The 18,198-nt window shown below is 44.2% G+C and overlaps 1 protein-coding gene and 2 gene segments (V, D, J or C); all 3 read left to right on the top strand.

The window, feature by feature from the left end:
- The first annotated feature begins 100 nt into the window (after positions 1-100).
- On the top strand, positions 101-3,399 carry LOC142988125 (T cell receptor alpha variable 12-2-like). The segment is given in 3 exon segments: positions 101-882; positions 2,545-3,146; positions 3,273-3,399. Coding segments are annotated over 2 exon segments (408 nt in total).
- Positions 3,400-8,410: 5,011 nt separating this feature from the next.
- On the top strand, positions 8,411-9,617 carry LOC142988133 (uncharacterized). Its single transcript, XM_076137174.1, has 5 exons — positions 8,411-8,475; positions 8,600-8,883; positions 8,939-8,976; positions 9,029-9,153; positions 9,280-9,617. Exons 1-5 carry the CDS (start codon positions 8,433-8,435, stop codon positions 9,615-9,617), a joined length of 828 nt encoding a protein of 275 aa, XP_075993289.1. The 5' UTR covers positions 8,411-8,432.
- A 1,782-nt stretch (positions 9,618-11,399) lies between these two features.
- Positions 11,400-16,357, top strand: LOC142988132 (T cell receptor alpha variable 12-3-like). The segment is given in 3 exon segments: positions 11,400-12,123; positions 15,210-15,394; positions 16,211-16,357. Coding segments are annotated over 3 exon segments (387 nt in total).
- Positions 16,358-18,198: the final 1,841 nt, after the last annotated feature.

Genomic DNA, 18,198 nt, shown 5'->3' with positions numbered 1-18,198 from the left:
TTAGTTGGCTTGTCAGTATGTGTGTGTGTGTGTGTGCGTGTGTGTGTGTGTGTTTTGGGGGAGGGGGGGGCGGGTGTTCATGGAGTGAACAATACCCTGTACAACAACAACAACAACAACAACTCCTGTGGTTGAAGCAAATCCTGCCAAACCTGACTGGCTGTGAACCTGATGGGACATTGATGTCCCAACACAATATTCATTTCAAATAATCGATTATAACTGCAAACCCAATCACTTATTCACTGCTTTCAGACGAGCAGATAAGTGCCACAATCACACACAATAAGTTTGAATTTTCTATCTGCCTTGGATTTCTTTAAAAAATAACAAATAAAGAATCCAGCACTTATTTTCCCACGCTATGACAACACACTAACAAACTTCCATTAAACAGCCATAAAAGAGTTTCAACATGATATTTCACAACACCAAGTGTTAAGTTTCACACAACCACAGAGCAGCTGGACAGAGTACAGACATCAGCTTGTAATGTCCTGAAACGACCACCACCAAGATGGGGGCGCTGCTGCTGCTGCTGCTGCTGCTGCTGCTGCTGCTGCTGCTGCTGCTGCTGCTGCTGCTGCTGCTGCTGCTGCTGCTGCTGCTGCAGGACAGGAAACACAAAACTCCTCTGTGTCCACTAGAGGGAGTCTAACAGTGAATCATCAGAGCTACCAGCTGAGAGGCATCACTAAGGGTGTCCTTCCTCAGGAGAGGGAGAGATTCAGGGAGGAGCTGAGCTGTTACTGAACTCTAGAAGAGAGACAAACTTCCATCTTCAGCTGTGTTCAATACACAAAGCAGAAGCATCACCTTTCTTCAACATGCTGTCAGTGCACTGCTGTGTGTTTCCTCTACTGTGTCTCCACATTCTAACAGGTATGTTAGATTCTGCAGGAAGAAACCTTTTCTGAATCTCATTCATTTATTGATGCATCAGCAACATGGAATAACTAAGTGATCTCTTTCTTTAGGTGTCAGCTGTGAAGAACTCACTGCAGTCAGAGAGGAAGAGTTCAGTTTAGAAGGCAGCACTGTGACTCTGTCCTATAATTACTCCAAAAGTGCTGCAAGTGACAATTTCTTCTGGTATCGACAAAATCCAGGAAAACCACCACAGTTCCTCATCTCCCATTTGGGATCAGGATCAATATTGACCAAAGCAGATCCAAACTCTGGATTGTCTGTAGAAATGTCTAAGGATCAAAGACAAATCAGCATGAAGATTCCTTCCAGTGCAGTGTCAGACTCTGCTGTGTACTACTGTGCTGTGAGGCCCACAGTGACAGCAAACCCACAGGCTCTGTACTAAAACCTCTGGAACCTAAATACAATACTAACACTGTCCACTAGAGGGAGACAAACACTATGAGACTTGGTCTGGACTTCATTCTCTATTGATATAAACAATACAAATGAAAGCGATAAAGATCAATCTCATTTTCTCCATCATATCACAGTGAAACTCTAATAAGAACCAGATAGTGACTTACTAAAGTATAAGCTGCCGTCTCAGCTGCTCCGGTCCTTGTCAGCGTTGTAGCAGTGGGAGGAGCCTGACAGGCAGAACAGAGACGAGCTGCTTGTAGACTTGTTGCTTGTTGCTGTGCTACAGTAAATGTTTGGTGTCCAACATCAGCTATGCAGCTCATCCTGTCTATGATTGTCTTGGCTCTGTCTGTTGGTGAGTAGCTTCTTTAGACTGACACATTTTCATCAGGACTCATTTAAATCCAAATCTTACTGTGTTTTGATTCTCCAATATTCCTTCATGTCAATCAAACCTGACTGACTTTTCATATCTGTAGGTTCAAGTTCTCATCAAACCATCCAGTCAGTCCAAGACAGAGTTCAGACTGCAGAAGGAGACACAGTAACTCTCTCCTGTAACTACACTGCAGCAGATTACTTCTTCTGGTATCAGCAGTTCTCCTCTTCATCTCCGCAGCTTCTCATCACAGAATACAGCAACAAACCTGGATGGACTTTGAAGATCGATAAAGTCAATAAAAGGATTGAGTTGTTGATCCTCTCTGCTGCAGTGACAGACTCTGCTGTGTACTACTGTGCTGTGAGGCCCACAGTGACAGGAAACAACACAACTCTGTACTAAAACCTCTGGAGCTCAGTCAGAAAACACAATGCAGTACCTCACATTGTCCTTTAGGGGGAGACAAACACAACTAGACTGAACGTGGTTCATGATACAATATGAATCCAATAGGAGTGATAAGCAAACCTCCATGATGGAGGAAACGACTTCAACAAGACTGAGACAAACACAAAGCCATGGAGGAGGGAGGAGCAACACTATCAAAGTACAAACCTGAGCCCAGCTGCCACACTAACTTCTGTTTCATCCACTGAAGGTCACCTGCTTCTGTTGCTAACATGCTGTCACTGCAACATGCTGGACTTTGGACTTTACTCATCTCTACATTTAAAGGTTTGTGACTCAATGTATCTGCACATACTTTGAATAGAAGTTGGATTGATTGAACCTTTGCTTATTGATTTGGTATTGATCCTTTGTTTCTTTAGGTGTCAGCTGTGAAGAACTCACTGCAGTCAGAGAAGGGAAGGAAGAGTTCAGTTTAGAAGGCAGCACTGTGACTCTGTCCTATAATTACTCCAGAGCTGCAACTTTGACTGATTATTTCTTCTGGTATCGACAATATCCAGGAAATCCACCAGAGTTCCTCCTCTCCATCTCTGGATTAGAGACTGTAACACTTGCAGACTCTCTGAAATCAGACTCCAGGTTCTCCACTAAACTGTCTGCAGATAAACGTGGTGTGGATTTGTTGATCCTCTCTGCTGCAGTGACAGACTCTGCTGTGTACTACTGTGCTGTGAGGCCCACAGTGACAGCAAACCCACAGGCTCTGTACTAAAACCCCAGCTGACACACTGACAAGCTGCTGGAAGACAAACCTTCACCCTCCAGCAGGGGGCGACATCATCCAGTAGGTGTTGCAGCATCGTTGCTGTGTGTCTGAGCATTCTATCATGAATAAGTGCTGCCATGAAGAGAACAACTCTCACACTGAGTGTTGAACATCAGCTAGTTAGTCCTGATGCTTTAAACCTTGTTGTAGAGATGGAACACTGGCTGTGGATCATTCTAGCTGCACTTTGCTTTGGTACTCAACTATTATTAGCATGCTTTGAGTTTAAGATCCATTCAACTTCAACAACCTGCTGAGCTGAAAGTGATTGATTGATTGATTATTCATTGATCCGTGTGTTCTTCCCATGTTCTTCATCAGAGTGTAAAGGAGAAGACAAAGTGATCCAGCCAACAGGAGATGTCACTGGAGCTGAAGGACAACCACTCACACTGGATTGTACTTTTCAGACAGCTTCAACTCCTTATTTATTCTGGTACAAACAGGAAGTTAACAGTTTCCCCAGGTTTATGCTGCGACGCTCCACCATTGGATCAGGAGATAATGCTGCAGAGTTCCAGAAAGAGAGATTTGATGCTGACCTCAACAAGACTTCAGTTCCTCTGAAGATCCAGAAGCTGCAGCTGTCTGACTCTGCTGTGTACTACTGTGCTCTGCAGCCCACAGTGACAGGAAACAACACAACTCTGTACTAAAACCTCTGAACCATTCAGTATATCAGGAGGAGGAAGACAACACAAAACTCCTCTGTGTCCACTAGAGGGAGTCTAACAGTGAATCATCAGAGCTACCAGCTGAGAGGCATCACTAAGGGTGTCCTTCCTCAGGAGAGGGAGAGATTCAGGGAGGAGCTGAGCTGTTACTGAACTCTAGAAGAGAGACAAACTTCCATCTTCAGCTGTGTTCAATACACAAAGCAGAAGCATCACCTTTCTTCAACATGCTGTCAGTGCACTGCTGTGTGTTTCCTCTACTGTGTCTCCACATTCTAACAGGTATGTTAGATTCTGCAGGAAGAAACCTCTTCTGAATCTCATTCATTTATTGATGCATCAGCAACATGGAATAACTAAGTGATCTCTTTCTTTAGGTGTCAGCTGTGAAGAACTCACTGCAGTCAGAGAAGGGAAGGAAGAGTTCAGTTTAGAAGGCAGCACTGTGACTCTGTCCTATAATTACTCCAGAGCTGCAACTGGTAGTGATCTATTTTACTGGTATCGACAAAATCCAGGAAAACCACCACAGTTCCTCATCTCCATTGCTGGATCAGGATCAACATATAACAAAGCAGATCCAGACTCTGGATTGTCTGTAGAAATGTCTAAGGATCAAAGACAAATCAGCATGAAGATTCCTTCCAGTGCAGTGACAGACTCTGCTGTGTACTACTGTGCTGTGAGGCCCACAGTGACAGCAAACCCACAGGCTCTGTACTAAAACCTCTGGAACCTAAATACAATACTAACACTGTCCACTAGAGGGAGACAAACACTATGAGACTTGGTCTGGACTTCATTCTCTATTGATGTAAACAATACAAATGAAAGCGATAAAGATCAATCTCATTTTCTCCATCATATCACAGTGAAACTCTAATAAGAACCAGATAGTGACTTACTAAAGTATAAGCTGCCGTCTCAGCTGCTCCGGTCCTTGTCAGCGTTGTAGCAGTGGGAGGAGCCTGACAGGCAGAACAGAGACGAGCTGCTTGTAGACTTGTTGCTTGTTGCTGTGCTACAGTAAATGTTTGGTGTCCAACATCAGCTATGCAGCTCATCCTGTCTATGATTGTCTTGGCTCTGTCTGTTGGTGAGTAGCTTCTTTAGACTGACACATTTTCATCAGGACTCATTTAAATCCATATCTTACTGTGTTTTGATTCTCCAATATTCCTTCATGTCAATCAAACCTGACTGACTTTTCATATCTGCAGGTTCCAGTTCTCATCAAACCATCCAGTCAATCCAAGACAGAGTTCAGACTGCAGAAGGAGACACAGTAACTCTCTCCTGTAACTACACTGCAGCAAATTACTTCTTCTGGTATCAGCAGTTCTCCTCTTCATCTCCACAGTTCCTCATCACAGAATACAGCAACAAACCTGGATTGACTTTGAAGATCGATAAAGTCAATAAAAGGATTGAGTTGTTGATCCTCTCTGCTGCAGTGACAGACTCTGCTGTGTACTACTGTGCTGTGAAGCCCACAGTGACAGGAAACAACACAACTCTGTACTAAAACCTCTGGAGCTCAGTCAGAAAACACAATGCAGTACCTCACATTGTCCTTTAGGGGGAGACAAACACAACTAGATTCAATGTGGTTCATGATACAATATGAATCCAATAGGAGTGATAAGCAAACCTACCAACCATACCAACTTAGAGTTGATGAAGACAGAGCTGCAGAGTCTTCCTCACATCAGCTGGAGCTCACACTTACTGAACAGAGCACACATGGAGTCTCTGCTCCTCTCACTGCTGCTGGCTGCTGTTTGCCTTGGTGTGACTCTGATCTGTTTCTGTTCCATTTATCCAACATTGACTCCATGCTTTGAAACACGGCTGACATGTTTTGTTGCTGTGTTACAGAGAGCAGAGCTCAAAAAGACAACGTGCTGCAACCAGAAGGAGAAGTGACTGCTGCTGAGGGAGAGACAGAGACACTGAGCTGTCTATACAACAGCACACAAGCTAACGTAAATATTAACTGGTACAAACAAGATGGAACCAACAGGCCCAACTTCATTCTGAGCACCTTTACGTTTGGCTCTGGAAAAACAGAGGAGGAGTTCAAGGAGAGATTTACATCCAGGCTGGATTCCACCTTAAGATCAGTTCCTCTGAAGATCCAGAAGCTGCAGCTGTCTGACTCTGCTGTGTACTACTGTGCTCTGCAGCCCACAGTGACAGGAAACAACACAACTCTGTACTAAAACCTCTGAACCATTCAGTATATCAGGAGGAGGAAGACAACACAACACTCCTCTGTGTCCACTAGAGGGAGTCTCTCTCTAGTAAACCTTTATAGCATGTAGATCTGTTCCCTCTCCTGAAGGTCTCATCAGTAAACCTCCATCCTCTCCAGAGACATGCTGCTGTACCTCTTTGTGCTCTGGGCTCAGTTTAGAGGTGAGTTCTATCAGACAGATCAATGTCTCATGAGAGCTGCTGGGTTCATCACATCATGGGGCTTCACATTCATGTTTGTGCTCTAAACCAGACTGATCAGTTAGTGTGTATTGATTATTGACAGAATAGATCTGATCTCAGCTGTAGCTGCTCATAGAGTTACACTGTACTCTTGATATGTTCCACTCTTCTTCTCCTCTCAGTCTCATCAACAATGTTAGTCTGATGGATTCATTGTCTGGACTTTTTCCAGGCCTGATGGCTGCAGACAGCATCTCTCCTGTGGAAGCTGAAGTCAGTGGAACAGAGGGACAGTCTGTCCCACTCAGCTGCTCCTATCAGACAGAGGAGGAAAATGTTGACCTTTACTGGTACAGACATCATCCTAACCAGGCTCCTCAGTTCATACTGTGGAAAGGAGCAAGATCACTGACCGATGATCTTATTCCTGATGAACGATATGAATCCAGGACCTCCTGGAATTCAACTGATCTGATTTTAACAGAGGTCACCCTGGCAGACACAGCTCACTACTACTGTGCTCTGAGACACAGTGATAGAAAGTATAGAAGAGGCTGTACAAAAACCTGAACACAGAGATCTGAGGACTCTACAAAGAGGAGGGAAGTGGGGTCCAGACCACAGCTTCATATCAGATGGATTCTGCTCCTTCCTCTTTTATCAGAGTCTCTGTGCTTACAGCTGCTCATCAAACACTGGAGAAGCTTTCACCAGAGCACAGAACTCAACAAGAACAACAACACACACCTTTGATACAGGACTTTGATAGAATCAAGAGGGGGGGGGGGGGGGGGGGTGTTCATGGAGTGAACAATACCCTGTACAACAACAACAACAACAACAACAACAACAACTCCTGTGGTTGAAGCAAATCCTGCCAAACCTGACTGGCTGTTAACCTGATGGGACATTGATGTCCCAACACAATATTAATTCCAAATAATCGATTATTACTGCAAACACAATCCCTGATTCACTGCTTTCAGGCGAGCAGATAAGTGCCACAATCACACACAATAAGTTTGAATATCCTATCTGCCTTGGATTTCCTTAAAAGAAAAAATAAAGAATCCAGCACTTATTTTCCCACGCTATGACAACACACTAACAAACTTCCATTAAACAGCCATAAAAGAGTTTCAACATGATATTTCACAACACCAAGTGTTAAGTTTCACACAACCACAGAGCAGCTGGACAGAGTACAGACATCAGCTTGTAATGTCCTGAAACGACCACCACCAAGATGGGGGCGCTGCTGCTGCTGCTGCTGCTGCTGCTGCTGCTGCTGCTGCTGCTGCTGCTGCTGCTGCTGCTGCTGCTGCTGCTGCTGCAGGACAGGAAACACAATACTCCTCTGTGTCCACTAGAGGGAGTCTAACAGTGAATCATCAGAGCTACCATCTGAGAGGCATCACTAAGGGTGTCCTTCCTCAGGAGAGGGAGAGATTCAGGGAGGAGCTGAGCTGTTACTGAACTCTAGAAGAGAGACAAACTTCCATCTTCAGCTGTGTTCAATACACAAAGCAGAAGCATCACCTTTCTTCAACATGCTGTCAGTGCACTGCTGTGTGTTTCCTCTACTGTGTCTCCACATTCTAACAGGTATGTTAGATTCTGCAGGAAGAAACCTTTTCTGAATCTCATTCATTTATTGATGCATCAGCAACATGGAATAACTAAGTGATCTCTTTCTTTAGGTGTCAGCTGTGAAGAACTCACTGCAGTCAGAGAGGAAGAGTTCAGTTTAGAAGGCAGCACTGTGACTCTGTCCTATAATCACTCCAGAGCGGCAACTTTGACTGATTATTTCTTCTGGTATCGACAAAATCCAGGAAAACCACCACAGTTCCTCCACTCATTTGGGATCAGGATCAATATTGACCAAAGTAGATCCAGACTCTGGATTGTCTGTAGAAATGTCTAAGGATCAAAAACAAATCAGCATGAAGATTCCTTCCAGTGCAGTGACAGACTCTGCTGTGTACTACTGTGCTGTGAGGCCCACAGTGACAGCAAACCCACAGGCTCTGTACTGAAACCTCTGGAACCTAAATACAATACTAACACTGTCCACTAGAGGGGGACAAACACTATGAGACTTGGTCTGGACTTCATTCTCTATTGATGTAAACAATACAAATGAAAGCGATAAAGATCAATCTCATTTTCTCCATCATATCACAGTGAAACTCTAATAAGAACCAGATAGTGACTTACTAAAGTATAAGCTGCCGTCTCAGCTGCTCCGGTCCTTGTCAGCGTTGTAGCAGTGGGAGGAGCCTGACAGGCAGAACAGAGACGAGCTGCTTGTAGACTTGTTGCTTGTTGCTGTGCTACAGTAAATGTTTGGTGCCCAACATCAGCTATGCAGCTCATCCTGTCTATGATTGTCTTGGCTCTGTCTGTTGGTGAGTAGCTTCTTTAGACTGACACATTTTCATCAGGACTCATTTAAATCCATATCTTACTGTGTTTTGATTCTCCAATATTCCTTCATGTCAATCAAACCTGACTGACTTTTCATATCTGCAGGTTCAAGTTCTCATCAAACCATCCAGTCAGTCCAAGACAGAGTTCAGGCTGCAGAAGGAGACACAGTAACTCTCTCCTGTAACTACACTGCAGCTGATTCATTCTTCTGGTATCAGCAGTTCTCCTCTTCATCTCCACAGTTCCTCATCAAAGAATACAGCAACAAACCTGGATTGACTTTGAAGATTGATAAAGTCAACAAAAGGATTGAGTTGTTGATCCTCTCTGCTGCAGTGACAGACTCTGCTGTGTACTACTGTGCTGTGAAGCCCACAGTGACAGCAAACCCACAGGCTCTGTACTAAAACCCCAGCTGACACACTGACAAGCTGCTGGAAGACAAACCTTCGCCCTCCAGCAGGGGGCGACATCATCCAGTAGGTGTTGCAGCATCGTTGCTGTGTGTCTGAGCATTCTATCATGAATAAGTGCTGCCATGAAGAGAACAACTCTCACACTGAGTGTTGAACATCAGCTAGTTAGTCCTGATGCTTTAAACCTTGTTGTAGAGATGGAACACTGGCTGTGGATCATTCTAGCTGCACTTTGCTTTGGTACTCAACTATTATTAGCATGCTTTGAGTTTAAGATCCATTCAACTTCAACAACCTGCTGAGCTGAAAGTGATTGATTGATTGATTATTCATTGATCCATGTGTTCCTCTCATGTTCTTCCTCAGAGTGTAAAGGAGAAGACAAAGTGATCCAGCCAACAGGAGATGTCACTGCTGCTGAAGGACAAACACTCACACTGGATTGTACTTTTGAGACGACTGACCAAAGTCCTGGTTTGTTCTGGTACAAACAGGAAGTTAACAGTTTCCCCAGGTTTATGCTGCGACGCTCCACCATTGGATCAGGAGATAATGCTGCAGAGTTCCAGAAAGAGAGATTTGATGCTGAAGTCAACAAGACTTCAGTTCATCTGAAGATCCAGAAGCTGCAGCTGTCTGACTCTGCTGTGTACTACTGTGCTCTGCAGCCCACAGTGACAGGAAACAACACAACTCTGTACTAAAACCTCTGGAGCTCAGTCAGAAAACACAATGCAGTACCTCACATTGTCCTTTAGGGGGAGACAAACACAACTAGATTCAATGTGGTTCATGATACAATATGAATCCAATAGGAGTGATAAGCAAACCTACCAACCATACCAACTTAGAGTTGATGAAGACTGAGAGCTGCAGAGTCTTCCTCACATCAGCTGGAGCTCACACTTACTGAACAGAGCACACATGGAGTCTCTGCTCCTCTCACTGCTGCTGGCTGCTGTTTGCCTTGGTGTGACTCTGATCTGTTTCTGTTCCATTTATCCAACATTGACTCCGTGCTTTGAAACACGGCTGACATGTTTTGTTGCTGTGTTACAGAGAGCAGAGCTCAAAAAGACAACGTGCTGCAACCAGAAGGAGAAGTGACTGCTGCTGAGGGAGAGACAGAGACACTGAGCTGTCTATACAACAGCACGCAAGCTAACGTAAATATTTACTGGTACAAACAAGATGGAACCAACAGGCCCAACTTCATTCTGAGCACCTTTAAGCTTGGCTCTGGAAAAACAGAGGAAGAGTTCAAGGAGAGATTTACATCCAGGCTGGATTCCACCTTAAGATCAGTTCCTCTGAAGATCCAGAAGCTGCAGCTGTCTGACTCTGCTGTGTACTACTGTGCTCTGCAGCCCACAGTGACAGGAAACAACACAACTCTGTACTAAAACCTCTGAACCATTCAGTATATCAGGAGGAGGAAGACAACACAACACTCCTCTGTGTCCACTAGAGGGAGTCTCTCTCTAGTAAACCTTTATAGCATGTAGATCTGTTCCCTCTCCTGAAGGTCTCATCAGTAAACCTCCATCCTCTCCAGAGACATGCTGCTGTACCTCTTTGTGCTCTGGGCTCAGTTTAGAGGTGAGTTCTATCAGACAGATCAATGTCTCATGAGAGCTGCTGGGTTCATCACATCATGGGGCTTCACATTCATGTTTGTGATCAGTTAGTGTGTATTGATTATTGACAGAATAGATCTGATCTCAGCTGTAGCTGCTCATAGAGTTACACTGTACTCTTGATATGTTCCACTCTTCTTCTCCTCTCAGTCTCATCAACAATGTTAGTCTGATGGATTCATTGTCTGGACTTTTTCCAGGCCTGATGGCTGCAGACAGCATCTCTCCTGTGGAAGCTGAAGTCAGTGGAACAGAGGGACAGTCTGTCACACTCAGCTGCTCCTATCAGACGGATCGGAGCGGAACTGTTGACCTTAACTGGTACAGACATCATCCTAACCAGGCTCCTCAGTTCATACTGTGGAAAAGAGGAAGAGGAGGGACCGATGAATTTATTCCTGATGAACGATATCAATCCAGGACCTCCTGGAATTCAACTGATCTGATTTTAACAGAGGTCACCCTGGCAGACACAGCTCACTACTACTGTGCTCTGAGACACAGTGATAGAAAGTATAGAAGAGGCTGTACAAAAACCTGAACACAGAGATCTGAGGACTCTACAAAGAGGAGGGAAGTGGGGTCCAGACCACAGCTGAGCATATCAGATGGATTCTGCTCCTCCCTCTTTAATCAGAGTCTCTGTGCTTACAGCTGCTCATCAAACACTGGAGGAGCTTTCACCAGAGCACAGAACTCAACAAGAACAACAACACACACCTTTGATACAGGACTTTGATAGAATCAAGACTTAGTTGGCTTGTCAGTATGTGTGTGTGTGTGTTTGTGTGCGTGTGTGTGTGTTGGGGGGGGGGGGGGGGGGGGTGTTCATGGAGTGACCAATACCCTGTACAACAACAACAACTCCTGTGGTTGAAGCAAATCCTGCCAAACCTGACTGGCTGTGAACCTGATGGGACATTGATGTCCCAACACAATATTCATTTCAAATAATCGATTATAACTGCAAACCCAATCACTTATTCACTGCTTTCAGACGAGCAGATAAGTGCCACAATCACACACAAAAAGTTTGAATTTTCTATCTGCCTTGGATTTCTTTAAAAAAGAACAAATAAAAAATCCAGCACTTATTTTCCCACGCTATGACAACACACTAACAAACTTCCATTAAACAGCCATAAAAGAGTTTCAACATGATATTTCACAACACCAAGTGTTAAGTTTCACACAACCACAGAGCAGCTGGACAGAGTACAGACATCAGCTTGTAATGTCCTGAAACGACCACCACCAAGATGGGGGCGCTGCTGCTGCTGCTGCTGCTGCTGCTGCTGCTGCAGGACAGGAAACACAACACTCCTCTGTGTCCACTAGAGGGAGTCTAACAGTGAATCATCAGAGCAACCAGCTGAGAGGCATCACTAAGGGTGTCCTTCCTCAGGAGAGGGAGAGATTCAGGGAGGAGCTGAGCTGTTACTGAACTCTAGAAGAGAGACAAACTTCCATCTTCAGCTGTGTTCAATACACAAAGCAGAAGCATCACCTTTCTTCAACATGCTGTCAGTGCACTGCTGTGTGTTTCCTCTACTGTGTCTCCACATTCTAACAGGTATGTTAGATTCTGCAGGAAGAAACCTTTTCTGAATCTCATTCATTTATTGATGCATCAGCAACATGGAATAACTAAGTGATCTCTTTCTTTAGGTGTCAGCTGTGAAGAACTCACTGCAGTCAGAGAAGGGAAGGAAGAGTTCAGTTTAGAAGGCAGCACTATGACTCTGTCCTATAATTACTCCAAAGGTGCTGCTGGTGGTGACTCTTTCTTCTGGTATCGACAAAATCCAGGAAATCCACCACAGTTCCTCATCTCCCATTCGGGATCAGGATCAATAATGAACAGAGCAGATCCAAACTCTGGATTGTCTGTAGAAATGTCTAAGGATCAAAAACAAATCAGCATGAAGATTCCTTCCAGTGCAGTGACAGACTCTGCTGTGTACTACTGTGCTGTGAGGCCCACAGTGACAGCAAACAACACAACTCTGTACTAAAACCTCTGGAACCTAATTACAATACTAATACTGTCCACTAGAGGGGGACAAACACTATGAGACTTGGTCTGGATTTCATTCTCTATTGATGTAAACAATACAAATGAAAGCGATAAAGATCAATCTCATTTTCGCCATCATATCACAGTGAAACTCTAATAAGAACCAGATAGTGACTTACTAAAGTATAAGTTGCTGTCTCAGCTGCTCCGGTCCTTGTCAGCGTTGTAGCAGTGGGAGGAGCCTGACAGGCAGAACAGAGACGAGCTGCTTGTAGACTTGTTGCTTGTTGCTGTGCTACAGTAAATGTTTGGTGTCCAACATCAGCTATGCAGCTCATCCTGTCTATGATTGTCTTGGCTCTGTCTGTTGGTGAGTAGCTTCTTTAGACTGACACATTTTCATCAGGACTCATTTAAATCCATATCTTACTGTGTTTTGATTCTCCAATATTCCTTCATGTCAATCAAACCTGACTGACTTTTCATATCTGCAGGTTCCAGTTCTCATCAAACCATCCAGTCAGTCCAAGACAGAGTTCAGGCTGCAGAAGGAGACACAGTAACTCTCTCCTGTAACTACACTGCAGCTGATTTATTCTTCTGGTATCAGCAGTTCTCCTCTTCATCTCCACAGTTCCTCATCACAGAATACAGCAACAAACCTGGATTGACTTTGAAGATTGATAAAGTCAACAAAAGGATTGAGTTGTTGATCCTCTCTGCTGCAGTGACAGACTCTGCTGTGTACTACTGTGCTGTGAAGCCCACAGTGACAGCAAACCCACAGGCTCTGTACTAAAACCCCAGCTGACACACTGACAAGCTGCTGGAAGACAAACCTTCACCCTCCAGCAGGGGGCGACATCATCCAGTAGGTGTTGCAGCATCGTTGCTGTGTGTCTGAGCATTCTATCATGAATAAGTGCTGCCATGAAGAGAACAACTCTCACACTGAGTGTTGAACATCAGCTAGTTAGTCCTGATGCTTTAAACCTTGTTGTAGAGATGGAACACTGGCTGTGGATCATTCTAGCTGCACTTTGCTTTGGTACTCAACTATTATTAGCATGCTTTGAGTTTAAGATCCATTCAACTTCAACAACCTGCTGAGCTGAAAGTGATTGATTGATTACTCATTGATCCATGTGTTCCTCTCATGTTCTTCCTCAGAGTGTAAAGGAGAAGACAAAGTGATCCAGCCAACAGGAGATGTCACTGCTGCTGAAGGACAACCACTCACACTGGATTGTACTTTTGAGACCACAGATAAAAATCCTTATTTATTCTGGTACAAACAGGAAGTTAACAGTTTCCCCAGGTTTATGCTGAGACGCTACACCATTGGATCAGGAGATAATGCTGCAGAGTTCCAGAAAGAGAGATTTGATGCTGAACTCAACAAGACTTCAGTTCCTCTGAAGATCCAGAAGCTGCAGCTGTCTGACTCTGCTGTGTACTACTGTGCTCTGCAGCCCACAGTGACAGGAAACAACACAAGTCTGTACTTAAACCTCTGGAGCTCAGTCAGAAAACACAATGCAGTACCTCACATTGTCCTTTAGGGGGAGACAAACACAACTAGATTCAATGTGGTTCATGATACAATATGAATCCAATAGGAGTGATAAGCAAACCTACCAACCATACCAACTTAGAGTTGATGAAGACTGAGAGCTGCAGAGTCTTCCTAACATCAGCTGGAGCTCACACTTACTGAACAGAGCACACATGGAGTCTCTGCTCCTCTCACTGCTGCTGGCTGCTGTTTGCCTTGGTGTGACTCTGATCTGTTTCTGTTCCATTTATCCAACATTGACTCCATGCTTTGAAACACGGCTGACATGTTTTGTTGCTGTGTTACAGAGAGCAGAGCTCAAAAAGACAACGTGCTGCAACCAGAAGGAGAAGTGACTGCTGCTGAGGGAGAGACAGAGACACTGAGCTGTCTATACAACAGCACACGAACAGACGTATATATTTACTGGTACAAACAAGATGGAACCAACAGGCCCAACTTCATTCTGAGCACCTCTACGTTTGGCTCTGGAAAAACAGAGGAAGAGTTCAAGGAGAGATTTACATCCAGGCTGGATTCCACCTTAAGATCAGTTCCTCTGAAGATCCAGAAGCTGCAGCTGTCTGACTCTGCTGTGTACTACTGTGCTCTGCAGCCCACAGTGACAGGAAACAACACAAGTCTGTACTAAAACCAACAAAACTCTCTGGTGCAGTCAGAAAACACAATGCAGTACCTCACATTTTCTTTAGGGGGAGAAAAACACAACTAGATTCAATGTGGTTCATGATACAATATGAATCCAAGAGGAGTGATAAGCAAACCTCCATGATGGAGGAAACGACTTCAACAAGACTGAGACAAACACAAAGCCATGGAGGAGGGAGGAGCAACACTATCAAAGTACAAACCTGAGCCCAGCTGCCACACTAACTTCTGTTTCATCCACTGAAGGTCACCTGCTTCTGTTGCTAACATGCTGTCACTGCAACATGCTGGACTTTGGACTTTACTCATCTCTACATTTAAAGGTTTGTGACTCAATGTATCTGCACATACTTTGAATAGAAGTTTGATTGATTGAACCCTTGCTTATTGGTTTGTAATTGATCCTTTGTTTCTTTAGGTGTCAGCTGTGAAGAACTCACTGCAGTCAGAGAAGGGAAGGAAGAGTTCAGTTTAGAAGGCAGCACTGTGACTCTGTCCTATAATTACTCCAGAGCTGCAACTTTGTCTGATTATTTCTTCTGGTATCGACAAAATCCAGGAAAACCACCACAGTTCCTCATCTCCCAATCGGGATCAGGATCAATATTGACCAGAGCAGATCCAGACTCTGGATTGTCTGTAGAAATGTCTAAGGATCAAAAACAAATCGGCATGAAGATTCCTTCCAGTGCAGTGTCAGACTCTGCTGTGTACTACTGTGCTGTGAAGCCCACAGTGACAGCAAACCCACAGGCTCTGTACTAAAACCTCTGGAACCTAAATACAATACTAACACTGTCCACTAGAGGGAGACAAACACTATGAGACTTGGTCTGGATTTCATTCTCTATTGATATAAACAATACAAATGAAAGCGATAAAGATCAATCTCATTTTCTCCATCATATCACAGTGAAACTCTAATAAGAACCAGATAGTGACTTACTAAAGTATAAGCTGCCGTCTCAGCTGCTCCGGTCCTTGTCAGCGTTGTAGCAGTGGGAGGAGCCTGACAGGCAGAACAGAGACGAGCTGCTTGTAGACTTGTTGCTTGTTGCTGTGCTACAGTAAATGTTTGGTGTCCAACATCAGCTATGCAGCTCATCCTGTCTATGATTGTCTTGGCTCTGTCTGTTGGTGAGTAGCTTCTTTAGACTGACACATTTTCATCAGGACTCATTTAAATCCATATCTTACTGTGTTTTGATTCTCCAATATTCCTTCATGTCAATCAAACCTGACTGACTTTTCATATCTGCAGGTTCCAGTTCTCATCAAACCATCCAGTCAATCCAAGACAGAGTTCAGGCTGCAGAAGGAGACACAGTAACTCTCTCCTGTAACTACACTGCAGCAGATTACTTCTCCTGGTATCAGCAGTTCTCCTCTTCATCTCCACAGTTCCTCATCACAGAATACAGCAACAAACCTGGATTGACTTTGAAGATCGATAAAGTCAATAAAAGGATTGAGTTGTTGATCCTCTCTGCTGCAGTGACAGACTCTGCTGTGTACTACTGTGCTGTGAAGCCCACAGTGACAGGAAACAACACAACTCTGTACTAAAACCTCTGGAGCTCAGTCAGAAAATACAATGCAGTACCTCACATTGTCCTTCAGGGGGAGACAAACACAACTAGATTCAATGTGGTTCATGACACAGTATGAATCCAATAGGAGTGATAAGCAAACCTCCATGATGGAGGAAACGACTTCAACAAGACTGAGACAAACACAAAGCCATGGAGGAGGGAGGAGCAACACTATCAAAGTACAAACCTGAGCCCAGCTGCCACACTAACTTCTGTTTCATCCACTGAAGGTCACCTGCTTCTGTTGCTAACATGCTGTCACTGCAACATGCTGGACTTTGGACTTTACTCATCTCTACATTTAAAGGTTTGTGACTCAATGTATCTGAACATACTTTGAATAGAAGTTTGATTGATTGAACCCTTGCTTTTTGATTTGGTATTGATCCTTTGTTTCTTTAGGTGTCAGCTGTGAAGAACTCACTGCAGTCAGAGAAGGGAAGGAAGAGTTCAGTTTAGAAGGCAGCACTGTGACTCTGTCCTATAATTACTTCATAGCTGCTGCAGCTGGAGATTATTTCTTCTGGTATCGACAATATCCAGGAAATCCACCAGAGTTCCTCCTCTCCATCTCTGGATTAGAGACTGTAACACTTGCAGACTCTCTGAAATCAGACTCCAGGTTCTCCACTAAACTGTCTGCAGATAAACGTGGTGTGGATTTGTTGATCCTCTCTGCTGCAGTGACAGACTCTGCTGTGTACTACTGTGCTGTGAGGCCCACAGTGACAGCAAACCCACAGGCTCTGTACTAAAACACCAGCTGACACACTGACAAGCTGCTGGAAGACAAACCTTCACCCTCCAGCAGGGGGCGACATCATCCAGTAGGTGTTGCAGCATCGTTGCTGTGTGTCTGAGCATTCTATCATGAATAAGTGCTGCCATGAAGAGAACAACTCTCACACTGAGTGTTGAACATCAGCTAGTTAGTCCTGATGCTTTAAACCTTGTTGTAGAGATGGAACACTGGCTGTGGATCATTCTAGCTGCACTTTGCTTTGGTACTCAACTATTATTAGCATGCTTTGAGTTTAAGATCCATTCAACTTCAACAACCTGCTGAGCTGAAAGTGATTGATTGATTGATTATTCATTGATCCATGTGTTCCTCTCATGTTCTTCATCAGTGTGTAAAGGAGAAGACAAAGTGATCCAGCCAACAGGAGATGTCACTGGAGCTGAAGGACAACCACTCACACTGGATTGTACTTTTGAGACCACAGATAAAACTCCTTATTTATTCTGGTACAAACAGGAAGTTAACAGTTTCCCCAGGTTTATGCTGCGACGCTACACCATTGGAACAGGAGATAATGCTGCAGAGTTCCAGAAAGAGAGATTTGATGCTGAAGTCAACAAGACTTCAGTTCATCTGAAGATCCAGAAGCTGCAGCTGTCTGACTCTGCTGTGTACTACTGTGCTCTGCAGCCCACAGTGACAGGAAACAACACAACTCTGTACTAAAACCAACAAAACTCTCTTGTGCAGTCAGAAAACACAATGCAGTACCTCACATTGTCCTTTAGGGGAATACCAACACAACTAGATTCATTGTGGTTCATGATACAATATGAATCCAAGAGGAGTGATAAGCAAACCTCCATGATGGAGGAAACGACTTCAACAAGACTGAGACAAACACAAAGCCATGGAGGAGGGAGGAGCAACACTATCAAAGTACAAACCTGAGCCCAGCTGCCACACTAACTTCTGTTTCATCCACTGAAGGTCACCTGCTTCTGTTGCTAACATGCTGTCACTGCAACATGCTGGACTTTGGACTTTACTCATCTCTACATTTAAAGGTTTGT

Source organism: Genypterus blacodes, unplaced genomic scaffold, assembly GCF_046128005.1.
Source record: "Genypterus blacodes isolate CSIRO-AG114 ecotype Tasmania unplaced genomic scaffold, CSIRO-AGI_Gbla_v1 ptg000298l_1, whole genome shotgun sequence".
Taxonomy (NCBI): domain Eukaryota; kingdom Metazoa; phylum Chordata; class Actinopteri; order Ophidiiformes; family Ophidiidae; genus Genypterus; species Genypterus blacodes.
This window is presented reverse-complemented; position numbering and strand designations above follow the sequence as displayed.